This window comes from Anas acuta, chromosome 16 (genome assembly GCF_963932015.1).
Source record: "Anas acuta chromosome 16, bAnaAcu1.1, whole genome shotgun sequence".
Taxonomy (NCBI): domain Eukaryota; kingdom Metazoa; phylum Chordata; class Aves; order Anseriformes; family Anatidae; genus Anas; species Anas acuta.
The window spans coordinates 13247996-13262832 of record NC_088994.1 but is presented as its reverse complement, the minus strand read 5'-3'; the positions used below and the strand labels follow the sequence as shown (position 1 = coordinate 13262832).

General features: G+C 45.1%; 1 protein-coding gene across 2 annotated transcripts in view; it reads right to left on the bottom strand.

Moving 5' to 3' along the window:
- The window catches only part of OSBPL2 (oxysterol binding protein like 2), a 35758-nt gene that overhangs the window by 17225 nt on the left and 3696 nt on the right, over positions 1-14837 (bottom strand). The window contains exons 3-4 of one of the 2 annotated variants that reach the window (XM_068700786.1): positions 5469-5633; positions 1780-1909 (exon numbers count right to left, since the gene is read on the bottom strand). Coding sequence is in view for 1 of the 2 variants with exons in the window: in XM_068700785.1 (XP_068556886.1) it covers positions 5469-5505 (37 nt within the window). In the remaining variant the exon portion in view is untranslated. The remainder of the gene's footprint in view (positions 1-1779; positions 1910-5468; positions 5634-14837) is intronic. The other variant, XM_068700785.1, reaches the window with a different exon arrangement.

Here is a 14837-nt window from a genome sequence, read left to right as displayed (position 1 = left end):
TCTAAACTTCTTTGTTTCCTACACCCAATTCCATCCACTTGGATAGACAGCTACTTTTTAACCCACGAAACCATTGTGAATGATGAGTCCTGCTTTCCTGGAAGTGGCTGAACATCTGCCTGCTGATGGGAAGCAGCAAGTTAACTCTTTGCTTTGGTTGCACGCGTGGCTTTTGCTTTACCTAGTTAACTGTCTTTATCTCAACCCATAAGTTCCCATGCTTTTCTTTCTGATTTTCTTCGTGATCCTACCCAGGGAGGGTGAGCAAGCAGCCCTGTGTACACCGAGAAACAAAAAGCTACTTTTTCTTTTAGGGATAAAAACAGTAACATCCAAAACTGGGAAAAAGAAGTACCACTGATACGATCCTATTTGGTAAACAGCAGTTATACAGGGTGATGTAATGTATTAAACCCTCTCCTACATTTTGATGTCACAAGCGTGTAATTATACAGCAATAACCCCACCTTAAAAGGTCGTAGTACTTAATTGGAAAGTATGATGGTTATAGATACTCAGGTTATGAAAATGAAGATTACCCTGAAACACCTGTCTTTAAAAAATAAAACAACATGCCTATCTTCAGCCAACCCACAACAAAACAACATTTATCATTTCAAAATGTCATTTCTAACCACATATTAGTTTTTTTGGAACCTGTTATGGTGCAAGGAGATGGAAAAGGCAAATTCTGTAGGCCATAAGGATATAACTTTGACTGATGAAGCGGGGGAAAGACACAAGAGCTTTCCGGCACACATGCCCTCAGCCAGAAGGCTGATCAAGCGCACACAACATATGGAACTGCATCACATTTAATGGGCATTTCAATTAGTTGAGAGCCCAGTGTTTAACTGTGCCTTCAATCTTCACTAACAGCTGCTACAAGCCCAACCACAAAGTTTTAAAAGCTGTTCCTCACTGAAGCTCTATACTGATTCGGAATAAAACACTTTACTGAAATGCTTTGGTACAGTTTCAGTAACTTCCAAAAGTCTTTCTCCAACTGCTATTAAAGCCCTGAACTTGTAAAACGGAGCTTTAGCTTTAATACAGGCTAGCTTTTGTAGTGAAAGGCCACTAGGAGTGAAGAGAAAAGCTGGGATTTAAAAGTAGGAGAGGAAATCGCACAGAGAAATACAGTTTCAAAACTCAGCATAATCAAAAGCCCCAACTTACATGCGGAAAGGGTCAAACAAAGCTTTTAAAAAGTCTTAAATTTTAAAGTCAGATATCTAAGCTGGTTGACAGCATTAATCTACTTCAAGAGCTTAAAGAAAAAGGACTTGCCAGTAACTCTAAGTTTCATGGTCTTCTTCTTCCCCATCCTGCAAATGAAACAAGTCCCCTGAGCCTACGTTACATATCCACCTGGGAGGGAGCGCAGGCACAGCACTGAGTCACCGGCAGCCACACGACTGCCCCGCATGCATTCAGCAGCTTCCTCACATACTAATTAAGCGCTGTCACTCAAGACAGAATAAGAATCAAAACAGCATCATCCTGGGAGTCCTCAAACCTGAAAAGGGTATAAAGTCTAGGAAGAGAAATATGCTGGAAGTGTACGTAGCAAGTAAAAGAAGTAACTTTTCCCCTGCCAGAAGTTGCCAGGGTTGGGTTTTGGTTTTCAACCCAAGCCTTTGCCACCCGCAGCCGTGTCATGCTGCTTCCAACAGGAGGCAGGCTGCGCTTCCACAAGGCTCTCAGTACTTAAAAACTGGCAGAATCTGCTGATTCAATCCGAACATTGTGAAAATATATACGTCTGGCAGCAGGTACCTCACTTCTTGCTCCCCAAGAGAGAGTTTACAGCGAACAGGAGCCAAGCAGTAGGAAGCAGAAGGGCAACACGCTCACAGATGCTCCGGGCCAGATGAACCTCGCAGGCACACAACAGATTTCCCTGGAACTGCAGGTCATTTAAAAAAATGAAATGAAATTGTTAGCCAAACATTTTGCTGTTCTATTGCAATCCTTCCATAAAACACCTTGGCAGAGACAGATCTGGCAGAATTAATGAAAGATACAGGTCCGACCCGGCAGAAGCTGATGGCACACAGTCCGTAACAAGTTTGTAATGAGATTATCAATCCTGAAGTGACATAGGCCAGAGGCAAGCGATCAAAGCTGTGTGCTCCCTGTCTCGCAGAAGACTTCGAAGAATCTGAATTCCTCCAGGAACTGGATTCCTCCAGGCGGTTTGCCTGCTCCAGTCTCAGAGCATGCTGCCTCCCGAACCTGAGAAAAAGCAGACGCCGTGTTGCCAAGAACTAACTGACCTTGCAGGTAACATTTTCAAGATTCCCACGGCAAGTACTCATTGCTGCAGTAAGATGCCACGTGTCCAGCTAATCGGCAATGACAATCACCTCTGAATGCGAGGAAACTTCACTACAGAAACTCTCTCCATCAGTCACAAACCTGACTCACCACCTGTACAACACGGCCCGTCCTGGACGTTTATGAGTGTGCTCATCACCCAGCCACCATGAGGGTGAGTCCCAGCCACGCAGCACGGAAATCCATCCCATGAGCGTGACTTCTGGCTGTGATGGGGACGGTGTCAGAGCAGGAAGCTTCCCAGCCTACGAGATGAAATCCATCACAACAGAAACCAGGTGTCTCCTTAGGAGAGGTTTACATTCTAGGAGTGGTTATCATCAAGGAATAACTAGAAGTTATTTTATAACTAGAAGAGTTGTGGCTTCCTCAAGGAGCCAATTCACGTTTTAGAGAACACGCTACAAGGGCTGCTGCTCAGATTGCTGCAGAATTCTAAAGCACAACTTCTGATGGAGCTCCGTTGCCCTCCGAAGTCTGGTTTGCTATTTATAGGGCAGAAACCACAGTATCCCAATCACTAAAAGCAGGGAACCTACGGGAACACATTGCAACTCCTCCTGGGGAATGCAGGGCCCAGGATTCTGGGGGAGGAAGTGGAGAAGAGCACGAGGTACACACTGTTTTCGTCTCCACATGGAGGTGAGGCACAGCTGGAGAATGTGCTTGTTCCTGGTAGCCACATCCCAGCCAGAGACTTAGAGGAAAACAAGTACACATCTAGGACTGGCTTCTGCCCATCTACTGATCTGACTTAAATTATGGAGAATGTTCCTGGAAGGAACAGACTGAGGAGTCTGCCAATGGCATTTCATTTTTTTTTTAATCAGAATTTGCAACCCCAAATCCTGAGGTTCTCACTGTGGAACCCAAAAGCTTACCTTGACTCAGAAAGGACCTCAGTTATGAACTTGATCTCCTGGCTGAACTAGGTCTACGGCTACTGTTTCCAGACCATCCAAAAACTAAAAGAATAGGCAGGCACAATCAGGACCCATTAGAGTCTAAAGAATCCAACACAGCGCTGCCTGAAAGACACAGTCCACAGAATTAACAGGAGTAAAGAGTTGCTACAGGCACCAGCAGCTGGGAACACAAATGCAGATAGACACAGTTAGAGCTGCTCTTAGCATCACACTTCTGTACGACTTGGACAAGACACAGCTACAAACAACTAGGTCTGGATTTCATTATGTTCATGCAAGTAATCCATCAAACTGTCAGTAATTTCTAAAGCATCTAGCTGAACGAAGAGATTGAACACCTGTCTTTAAAAACAGTATCAAGGGAGGAAGAAGCTGCAACAAGCTTCTCCAAACTGAGCACTCCTGGTAAACCAAATACCTGTGGGGCATGCTCCAGGGCAACACAGACCAGGGAAAAAGTTCAACCTCATTTAGTTCCTGGAGCAGCTGCTGCAGACCAACACCCTCCGTCAGAAGAGGGCTGTGCTGAGAGCACATCAAGACATCTGATTTTCTTTTGCTTTGAAGCTTCTCTCCTCCCATCACATGTCACCTAGTAGAAGAACAAGCTGAGGACAGGACAAGGAGCACTCTCAGAACTGACGTGTTACGTCTCACTCATGAGCAGAGCCAGCAGAGACTGCAAGGCACAAGAACAGCTCTCACGTACAGCAGCTCAGAAGTCATTACCACTTCAGCACTTGTAGGGCAAATCAGCCTGTTGGGGTTGAGGAAAGAGAGGAAAGATGAAAAAAGAAAATTCAACTGCTCCAACACCGAGGGCTGTGTGTTTCTGCAGCAAGAGGCAAAGGAACACACCAACATCAAAACGGCAAGCCACAGAATCCAAGCTTAGATGCACATTTCTGTTCAGCTTTTTAAATTAAGCAATTTCTAGTTCATTCATGGTTATGGACCTGAAATCCTGGAATTATAAGATCACCAAAGATGCACTGGAACAATCCATAGTATTTTCAAGATTTCTACAGCACACTTTACAGATTTTACAGAGCAATTTGGAGTACTAGCCCCATCACTCCTAGCTAGCATGAACACAATCCAAATATCCTTCTCTTCCCCCTGACATAACTGTGACGAGTCCCGTACAGTTTGCTGTCGGTCACACTGGTGACCCAGCTCCCACTGTTCATTCCTCATAGGCCTCTTCAGCCATGTCTAAGTCACAGCATCATCGAATGGCTCAGGTTGGAAGGGGCCTTACAGCTCACCCAGCTCCAACCCCCTACCACTGGCAGAGATGCCACCCACTAGATCAGGTCACCCAGGGCCTCATCCAACCGAAGTCCACCTTACCCACTTGCATCTACATGCTACTTCCATTCCTTCAGCCTTCCCATTATTCTCTGTTCATTCCCTGGCTTTTACATTAAGGGCTCTACACTCACCGCTGCCAGCATTTCTCATTTCACCGCTATTACAGAATTTCTAAGGAGACAAGTGGGAAAGTTATATTGTTCAGGATCTTTGAAAGGGCTTTTTTTTTTTTTTATTAGAATACTTTAAGCATTTTGTTTCACAGCTAAAAACACGTAAAGCCCTTACGAATAACCATTTATTCTTATTAGTTCAAAGAAAAGTACTATTTGGTACACTGCTTCAGTGTGAGGTGATCACCGTTTGCTTTGCTAGTAGCAACACTGGATTGCAAAGACTTTGGGCTCCCTATCTTGAAAGCCACTTTCACAGCAATTTGTAGAAATGTAAAAACACATTTCTACTTCAATTCTTGGGAATAAGTTTTCTATTAAAATAAATAAATAAATTACACAACTGTAAAAATAATCTACAGAAGATGTTTCACCTTTCAAAGGGTCTTAAAAGCATTACTTCTCAAGCTGCTATAAAATTACCTGCATTTTACTGAAAATGAAAGCAAGACTCTGGCACTGAAGGACTGTTGCAATGATAAAATAATAGCCAGCATTGAGCTTTAAGGAAAAAAAATTAAATCATTTCCAAGTCTGAGCCTGAACCTAAATTATAATTCTACCTCTCTTCAGAAGAGGGTGCTACAAGTTTCACCAGAAACATTTTTATTTTAACCTGTAATGGTAACACACTACTAACACCTCACCACACACGGAGTGCAGCTCATGCCTTCCCCCCACACCTTTTTTTTTTGGTAGTGTGCCCATCACTCACCCGTAACGGCATCATAGAACTCTTCTTCACTATTCATCCTTCAGTGTGAAATCTCTGTACAGCCAGGCCAGCTTCCTCTAATGCATTGTTGAATCTGATTGAGAGATGAAGTATCTGTACGCTGTTGAAGTCTTCTTTTGCAAATATCCAGCTGCTTTAGATGATCTATTTGACAAGACAGGAACAAAGAATTAGCAACATCCACGCTTTTTGTACTCACAAGCGCGCACACACTCGAAAAATACTGATTTTCCTATTTCTTCCACAACAAAAGGAAGTGCACACGCCTGGATTCTTGCATTCGTGCTAAAGAGTCACTTCTGACACCAAAGTCATTCTGAAGATGATCGCTACCTACCACAAGAACAGATGTGCTATGCCACGCTTGTTCTCTCTATATAAATAGATTTTATACTTTATTGGAAAATACACCTTATTTACTGCAAGTCACAGTTCAGGCAAGTCCAACTAGAAGAGGAGAACAAAAGGAAGAAAAGGACAGCTGGCCAAACAAAAATTCTCCTCTTCAGCAAGAGGATAAACCTTACCGCATCCTTAGCAAAAAAGATGGGAACAAGAAAAAGACCCTCACATGCCCAAATCTCAGTGTTGCATAAAAACACAGGGCCTCACGCACATTATGCAACTGTTATCTAACCACAAGTGCAGAAGTTTTGTCGGGCTGCTGCTGTGATCTCTCAAAGGAACCACAAGAGGTTTTTCCCCTCGAGATGGAGAGCGTAAAGAAACACCAACTTTTGCTCAGCGAAGCCAAGCAGGCTGCAAATAACTTACAGATTGGTGAAGCATTCCAGCTCTACTTTACAGACAGACCGAATTAGATCTATTCCAGATGGCTGGCGGTGGTGTAACGCAAGCAGTTTTACTTCACCCACTTTTAGGCAAAGCAGACTCATCAACTAGCTGAGTTTCCACTCTCCCTGGTGCTCAGCAGGTACCAAGGACGAGCCAAGCACACGGTGGTGAGGAGCAGCACGGCTTGCTGCCGGGATCTCCTCCAAAACAACCTCAATACGTCAGTCACAATTTTTTATGACCCTTGATGATCCCACTGCTTTTGTGAGAGTAGCTTTTCCAGCGTAATTATAACTTGCACAACTCCATCCCAATTAAGAGGAACAAAGCCAGAAGTGCACTCTGCTCCTAGCAGAAGAGCTTGCCATGTTTCAAGCCAATTCCTCTTCTCTGCGAGAGACCAAATTACACGATTCCCCCTGTACTTCAAGGCTTTTCACCTTGCTGCCCAGAACAAAAGCTGTTTGAGTGCCTCACACACAGAGAGTTCTCCCAGCTCTCTGTTCAGGAGCAGGAGCAGCCTATTTCAGACCTCAGCTAAGTTAACGAACGCGGCATTTGCCTTAGAGCATTAGGTCTCCCAGTGCCAGGTATCTCAGTTTCTCCTTAGGAACCACCTATTTTGCCCAGCACCGTAGGATTTTACATCAATCTCTGCATCATAGTTACTATCTGAGCTCCCACACAATCTTCAGCAATTTCCCCCCTTTACAAATCCTCATCTCCACGAGGAGGAAACCTTCTGCACCTCCTGCAGCTGCCTCTCTTGACTGTTGCTACCACGCTGTTGCAATTGCTCTCAGCTGAAGAAGTTTCCTTCCCTTTTCCCTGGGCTCCAGCCACAGCCCTTTAAATCTTCTTCAACTTTCTTGCCCACCAGCAACAGGTTTCTGATTTGGTTTTGTCAAAGTGCCTCATTCTTTCTCAGGAAGGATGCAACAGCTCAGAAGATGCACGCACAGACAGGGATGGGTGCAGACTTCCAGCCAGGGCCATCAGCAAGTGCTCTGCCTGCAGAGGCACCGCAGCAGCAGCTTCACTTCGAGAAGATCCAGGGCGTTCAGGCTGCTGACAGAAGCAGAGAAAGGGAGAACTGAACTAATACCTGGTGCAAAAGCAGCAGCTGGCCCAGATCTCTGGGTGAACTGACCAGGATGCCATGCTCCTGCATTCAGCTGAGGATGGGGGGAGAAAAGGGAATCCTAGGAAGCTACTGCTTTCAGCTGCCCACAAATACCGCATCCTGCCAGCACAACAGCAGCCAGCAGCGCCAGAAAGCTGGCCCAGCACAACACACAGCACACAAATTCCCTGATTTCCTCCACGCTTTCCCATCTCCAAACACAAGAAAAGTGCAGTGAAAGACTTGAGAACGAGGAGGAGTGATGCCGCGTTCTCCTTGTGATACAGACCTCACGACTCACCCTACAAGGACTGTTACTGAGCACAGAACTTTGCCGTATCCCTGGAAGTTGCATACAAGCAGTGATCTACTCCCTAAAAAAACAAATATTCATGGATGTCACTTTAAATAATCGCCACAAATTCTTTTAAAGCATTAGGAGCATTTCAAAAAGGATAAAGCAATGTTTTTTGCATCGGAGCTGCACTAGGAATAACTTAACGCTCCTATCACTGCTTTTAAATTCGGTTCTTTTATTTAGCAGAGATTACCATGAATTTGCATGCATCTGAACACACAATGATACCAGCATTTGGCTTTCATGAGCCAAAAAGCTAGGATTAAGTCCCTTTCTTTTTCTAAAAGCAACAGCAAAAAGTTACTTTCGACCAGGCTGAAATGCCCAAAGACAAAAACATCCTGTTTGCTTCAGATTCAGTGCTTGTAATCTGTATTTCCTCCCCCGTGCCCATCATGTTCTGAAAAGATTTCACTTCCACGCTAGCAATTGTAGCTAACAGCTCTTCTCAAAGCCGCCACAGAGCCCTTCGAGGAAGGGTGCACAACTCCCACGTCAGACAGACCTCGGGGGCTCAGGACTGATTCCCATCCCTGAAAGCCTTTTCTGAAGCACAGACACCAGGTTCTGCTCACTCCTCGTCCTGCAGCACAGATGAAACACAAAGCACAAGCCAGTGTTTTCTCCGCATTCCCGATGATCACTGTGTGGGACATAAAAACAAAACGGTTTTCCACGTAGGGCTTCCTTCCCACTCGCTCATTGGAAATTAAGGATGCAGAGAGAGGCAGCCCAGCCGTACGTGCCTGCTGATGGCAGGTGGAAATCAGCTCGCTGGGTTTCTGTGTAACAGCCAGTGCCAAAAGGCTGTGCCCAAGTAGGAGGCCCCGACACCCAGAACGGTGCTTTGGGCTGGGGATTATGCTCTGGCTGTCTTGCCACATTTATGCCTAAAGACAGGCTGCACATAAATCACTTTACGAATAACACGAAAAAGCTGCGAGTAAAGGCATTTAGCAGCACTGGAAATTGGAGATTTAATGATGACAACACACTCCTGACCACAAGCAGCACAGGCTGCGTGGCTCACAAGATAAATGACAAAGCTCATCTATTTTCTCCTATTTAAGGCTACAGGTTGGTAAATGCTAATTTGATTTATTACGGGTCGTGTGCGCATGCATATAAAGTGCCACATTTACTTTTATTTTTCTAATAGATTGATTTCCCTACAGGAGAGATGCTATTTTGAAGGTCAAACTGGAAGAGACTACAGCTACACTACAAGAACAGATTAAAAAAGCCTAACGCCCATCGCAACAACTTCGTAATTGCTTGGTGAATCTGTACTGCAGGCTGTAGCAGCCTGTATTTTGCTCTGAGAAATTCACTATACAAGGTTATTACGAATATTCAGAAGACAATTTTACTCAAAATCTATATATAAAGTGGGTGCAAAGCAATTAAGAGAAGACAACAAAGTTTAACATAATCTACTCAAGCAAGCCTTGAACAAGCAGTTTGGGCAGAAGCTGCTTTTCCTGATCATTTTGTTGATTTGCATGGCACTGACTGCAATATGCAAAACCAGCCTAGCAAGAGTTAAGCCACACATTGCATGTGGAGGCCAGAACTTGGAACATCTTCTGGCTATCTTCAAATCAAAGGACTGCCACTTCGGGTCCCCTGACAGGAGCTTTGCGCCTCACTGATGTTGTAAAGCCATCCACAAACAGGTTCAGCAAGACCCGATGCTCTCTGATAACACAATCTGAAACGTGAATGCCAGTGCTGAAGTCAGAATTCCTTGCTGGTCCCAGGCAAGTAGCCCTGAAAGGCAAGGGGCTGCCATGCAGCTGCCTACCAGTCACCCGGGCACGAGCTCTGGTTTGCTCCTTCATTACCCAAAGGTGTCATCAGTGCTGCAAAACCAGTCATCAAAACCAAGTTATTTCATTAAACGTCTTTCAACTCTCACAATTTATTAGGGAAGCTTTGCACGCTGCTGTTTGCCCCATGACCAGGGCCAGGCCTTTTCATTAAGGACATGAGGATGCTCTGCAGGGGCACGGCAGTGCTCCCTTTGGGATCCACGTGCAATAAGCATGTGCGAAAGCCCCGAGGGACACACGCAGGGTAAGGCACAAGCAGAGGGTGGCCAAAATAAGAGCTAACACTCACCCGGTTTTTAACAGGTAGTTAAAAAAAACAACAAAAAAAAACTCCTTCAAATGCAAACTCCTTGCAAGAAGAGGTGGAAAATGCTCATCACCTGGGATGGTGCACAAAGGAGCATGTCCTAAAAGCCAAGAGATGGACTGGGCAGACCAGGAGCAGGGCCCTGCTCTCTCCTGAGGAAAAGCATCATAAAAGGCAGCGAGCTGCCTAGCAGCCCCTTTGCCTTTCTCTCAGGGAGGGAAATAAGAATGCAGGTACAGCAGAGATGGAGAAGCACGCAGCTGCGTTAAACCCCGCAGAAACGGGAGCCGATTCCTGCAGCAGCCTGTCCCACACCTTGCAACCCCTACAGAGAGAAGGGGATTCCCCAGACAACTTGCTGCTTTCCAGAAGCACATCCAGCAGGAGAACTGGAACTGACAGCTGTCCCCAGACACACATGGCACACCAACGGTCACAACAGGCACCACAGCACACCCCAGAGGGCTGCTCTTGGGGAAGGCGTGCTTCTCTCCAGGAGAGAACTCTCACGTGTATTTACTATAAAAACCAGGACAGCAAGGCACAAGACTTTGCAAGTCACCTTAGAAAGCACCTCATGTGCTCAGGACACTCAGTGACACATAGAAGTGCCGGTAGGAGAGCAGATGCAGACACTTGTTTCTGAGACTGGTCCATTCCCTGGAAGCAAAGGTGCGGGGATGCTCTCAGCAGCTGCACACTCCAACACTAGGAGCCAGCTGAGGCTGCAAATATTACCTGCAAAGGCTGTCTAGAGCATCTCCATTCTTCAACAGAAAAAAGAAAGAAAAGGAAAAAAAAAAAAAAAAAAGAAAACCAAACAGAAAAGTTTATATCTGTCTTGCTAAGATTCTGGATCCTGACCACTTGTACACCAATTTAAAAAGAAACAACACCAAGCCTTGTCCAAAAATAAACCCCTAAGAGCCAAACATGCAATTACCATGCTTTAGCTGATCTAACATAACGAGTTACTCCATACTAACTTGTTCTTCTACGCTAATCACCAACAAAGACCCAGCTGGTTAACCAAAAGCTGTCACTCCTCCTCGAAGCAGCATTTCCACGCTGCAGGAAGGGGAGCTTTCACAGCTGGAGCAGCTTGTTGCCCTGGAATGCAGCTCAGCAGGAGCTGCTTTGAGGTCCAGCTGACAACTACACCTGTTCTGTTTCAGTCCTCCAGACCTGAAGTTGAAGTTCTACACCACGCTGCCATCCTGGGAAGCAAACGCTGTACTGACACCGTCCTGCCACCTTCACGAGGCCTGGGTTTTCGCTCTAAAAGTGCACGTTCTGCCCTATGAGAAATAAATAAAGCACACGGACACGTTCATCGTACAGCCAGCGACTACAGACACTGCATCTATTCGTCAGATGGAGGAGCACTGGAGTAAAAGCACACACGGGAACAGCAAGCACTTGCGCACATGAACAGGCGCTCGCCAGCATAAGCAGGTAGGGTGTTAGAAGTTCAGTCCGCTGGAATTAACGTGCCACCAAAGAATTAATGAACCAGCACATTCATTAGGTTTTTCACATGCCTGGCAAGGTTCTGCTGGATGTGCACTTCCAGAGCAAATTTTAAAACAAGTTGAGTTGGTTAACTTGAAAGGAAAATACTTGCAAGCAAGAAAAAAGTTATAAAACACACACCAAAAAAAAAAAAAAAAAAAAAGGAAAATCAAACGAGGTTTTCATCACACACAAAAAGAGAATTTTCTTTCCAGTCTCATATGGTAAAAATGCTACACAGATATTGCCAGCAGGGAGGCAGAGCAGGGGCAAATCCCACGAGCTCTGAAAGGACACTCAGTTTTCAGATTTTTGCTTTTCTTTAATGGGTCAAAAGGGCACAGGCTCAGTTCAGTGGAAACAGCTTGGTCAGAATTCAAAATTAGCTCGGTACAAAGGAAAAATAACTCCGTGGCCTGCTTAATCCACCCGACAGCGTACGTTAATAAAAAATAACATTTCCATTAGTCTGATATCCTGCATCCAGGATACAGCTTCTGTCCAGAAACAACCTCCAGAAGAGCCAGGGGAAGATCAAATACATCCAGCCTTCACATCCACACTTGAAACAAAAACACAGAAACCACCAGACAGCAGCCCTAAAACACTGGTGAATAAGAGCCAACCCCACCTTTTCTCAAGTTGCCAGCTGAAACGAAGCATAGCTGTAGTACTTCAAGGGACAGAAATAAACAGCTTCAACTAGAAGATAAATATTAATGTGGTTTTGCTTCTTCTGTATCTCCTGAAAGCATCAGACTGCAGTGTTTCATCTCTGAATGAAAGCTTCAGCAAGGATGAATCTTAATTGACTCACGAAATTAGGTTACCGACAACAGTGGATCTAAAACATCTATAAAAATTTGCCAAGAAGTCATTTTAATTGGCAATTTAGATGCCTGCTGTAATTATGCACTTGAAATCTCTTCACCCAGCGAACAGCTCCACAGATGGCAGAATCCAGAAGAGGATTTTATTTACCAAGTCGGAATTGTTTCTTACTCCAAAGTTCGAACGTAAAAGCATCTCCCACCAAGATACCTTGGCACGATGCAGCTCACCCAGCGCTTCCAGCAAGAGGAGGCAACTTCTCAAGCCTGGCAAACGGAGAGCACGGAGGGCTTGGGAAGAAATCGGCCGCAGGCCTGGCCCCCTGCCACTCCTCCAGGTCTTTGAAGGCTGCAGCTCTCCCTGCTGCAGGTGGTTTTGCACCACCTGGCTTTGTTTTATTTTATTTCTGGTTTTTCCCCTGTTGCTTATTACGCTGGGGGGTGGGCGGCTGCGTGGGGGCGAGCTGCCTGCCCGCTGACCCCCTGCACAACCACAGCCAGCAGCTTACCTCAGCCTGCTCCTGTAGCAGCAAAGCGAACATCCCAATATTCAGCCTTGGAGGCACGTGCCAAGCAGGTTTACGGCAGAGAGAATCGTGTTTTGTTCTCTCAGGGCTATAGATCTTTGGTAATAGTTCACAAGGATCGGAGCCAACTGAAATGCCAGTGCTCTGCTCTGCAGCTGAGGAAAGGCTGCAAAATTGGCTTCGTTCTGCATCAGAACCAGCACCAGTACCTGCACACACACCCAGCACAGCCCTGCTGTCAGCAGCATTATTTATTGAGCACAAACACTTGTAAAGATGAAACTGGACAGAGCAGACCCTAGCAGAAGGGTGAGCCACTGCGTTAGGAACCGACAGCTATCCCCAGCTCCACTCCAGCCAAAAACAGAAGTGCAGAACTGGTACCAAACCTAACAAAACAAACAGACCAAGGAAACACGATTCCAGCAGATCAGTATTTCACTGATTTTTTGTAAATGCTCTGACTTTCAACACTGCATTAATATTTGAGACGCTTGGGTGCAGCGTTCTTTGGAGTCTGTAGCCTTCTCTTGGAAACCAGGTCACTGTTCACGATACTAAAATATCCTAAAATTCTTTTACCCGCCTTCCCTACCCATGGTGCATAATGCTAGACTGGATGGTGACTGACACACCAGCTCATTTCTAGCCATGCTGTTAAAAAAAAGTAATTCAAAACTGTCTTGAAAAACTAGTTACTAGGCTCCTGCAGGATTTATCTTACTTGAAAGAGGGACAAGGTAGGAAGCAATCAGTAACTCCAAGCACAGAGGCTTTTTTGGTGTATCTATCTCTGTCGATAGATGGACAATCAACCATTTATGAACTAGTTATCTTTGAAGCAAAACTTACTTGGAAGGTAAAATTAAGTGTGTTTCAATATTTCTCATCATATTGTGACCACCCCTGTAAAGTGATCCTTGGAATGTAAGGATACGAAGGCAGTTCCAGCATTTAAGATCACCAGAGAAAAGAAAAGCCCGTTCCAGTTCAGTTTATAGGTTTTCCTACTCAAGGGTGCTTTTTAAGCTTTGTCTCCGCAGACCCATTCTCTCCAAGCAGGCACAGTCTTGCATTTATTCTCTGCGAGGTACTGGGCTACTTCTCTACTCACAAATCATGTTCAGGAGCCTGTGAAAAATTCGGATAGTGATCATACTGTAAATAAAGCAGGACCGCACAGCTGACTAACCGAGTGCAAAGCCCCACAATGTAAGCAGCTGTATTTTAATGCCTACCAACAGCTCCTCACGCAAATTTTGCAGCACCAGCTCATACAAACAGCGCACAGAAACGTTTCTGTGAAGCTGGCAGGCCGTTTCTTAAAGAGTTTTAAGATTATACCAGAAATTCACAAGTTTTATAAAGTAAAGGGATTGCTTTTATAACTTTCAAGGGTTGTGATTGCTTTGGTTTTTTAAAAAAAAAAAAAGCTAAAATTTGACTTCATGACCCAGGATATGTATCTCTGTTGCTTAGTTTTAATAAAAATTCCACCTAATTGTCTCCTTAGTAGCCTTAATCCTCTTTGATAATAAGTTTGTACAGCACCATGTTTAAAGCCATGTATATAAGGCCATGTGTATAAAGTTATTTGCATCTTTGTATATAGACAGCATTTTTCTTTTATTACTAAACCACAAGGTCCACTAGCTTTCCTGCTGTTCTGCAAAGTCTGGAAAAAACACGCCCTGGCAGAAGAGCACAGCTTCTTCCCCGAGTTCGGCTGTCCCACAACCAACCACGTTCGGTGAGCTAGCTCCTCAGCAGCCTCACAACATGCAAGATTTTTAATTGGGGGTTACTGAAGGGATCCTTGCTTCCACTTACTCGCTCACTGTAGGGAACAAAGCCTGCGCTGGCCTCTGCCACCTACGTGCCCCTTGCTGGGTAGGTCTGAGGCGACTGACACGAAGCACAGAGACACGGCGGGGTTCACACGCCTCCCGTCGTCAGACCTTCATAGAATAATTAGTTTTGAACTACGATGAGAAGCAAAATACAATGAGCTGTGGTACCGGCTTCTTTTGGGAGCCCTTAAAACTGACCTGGAAGAGTTAAAGC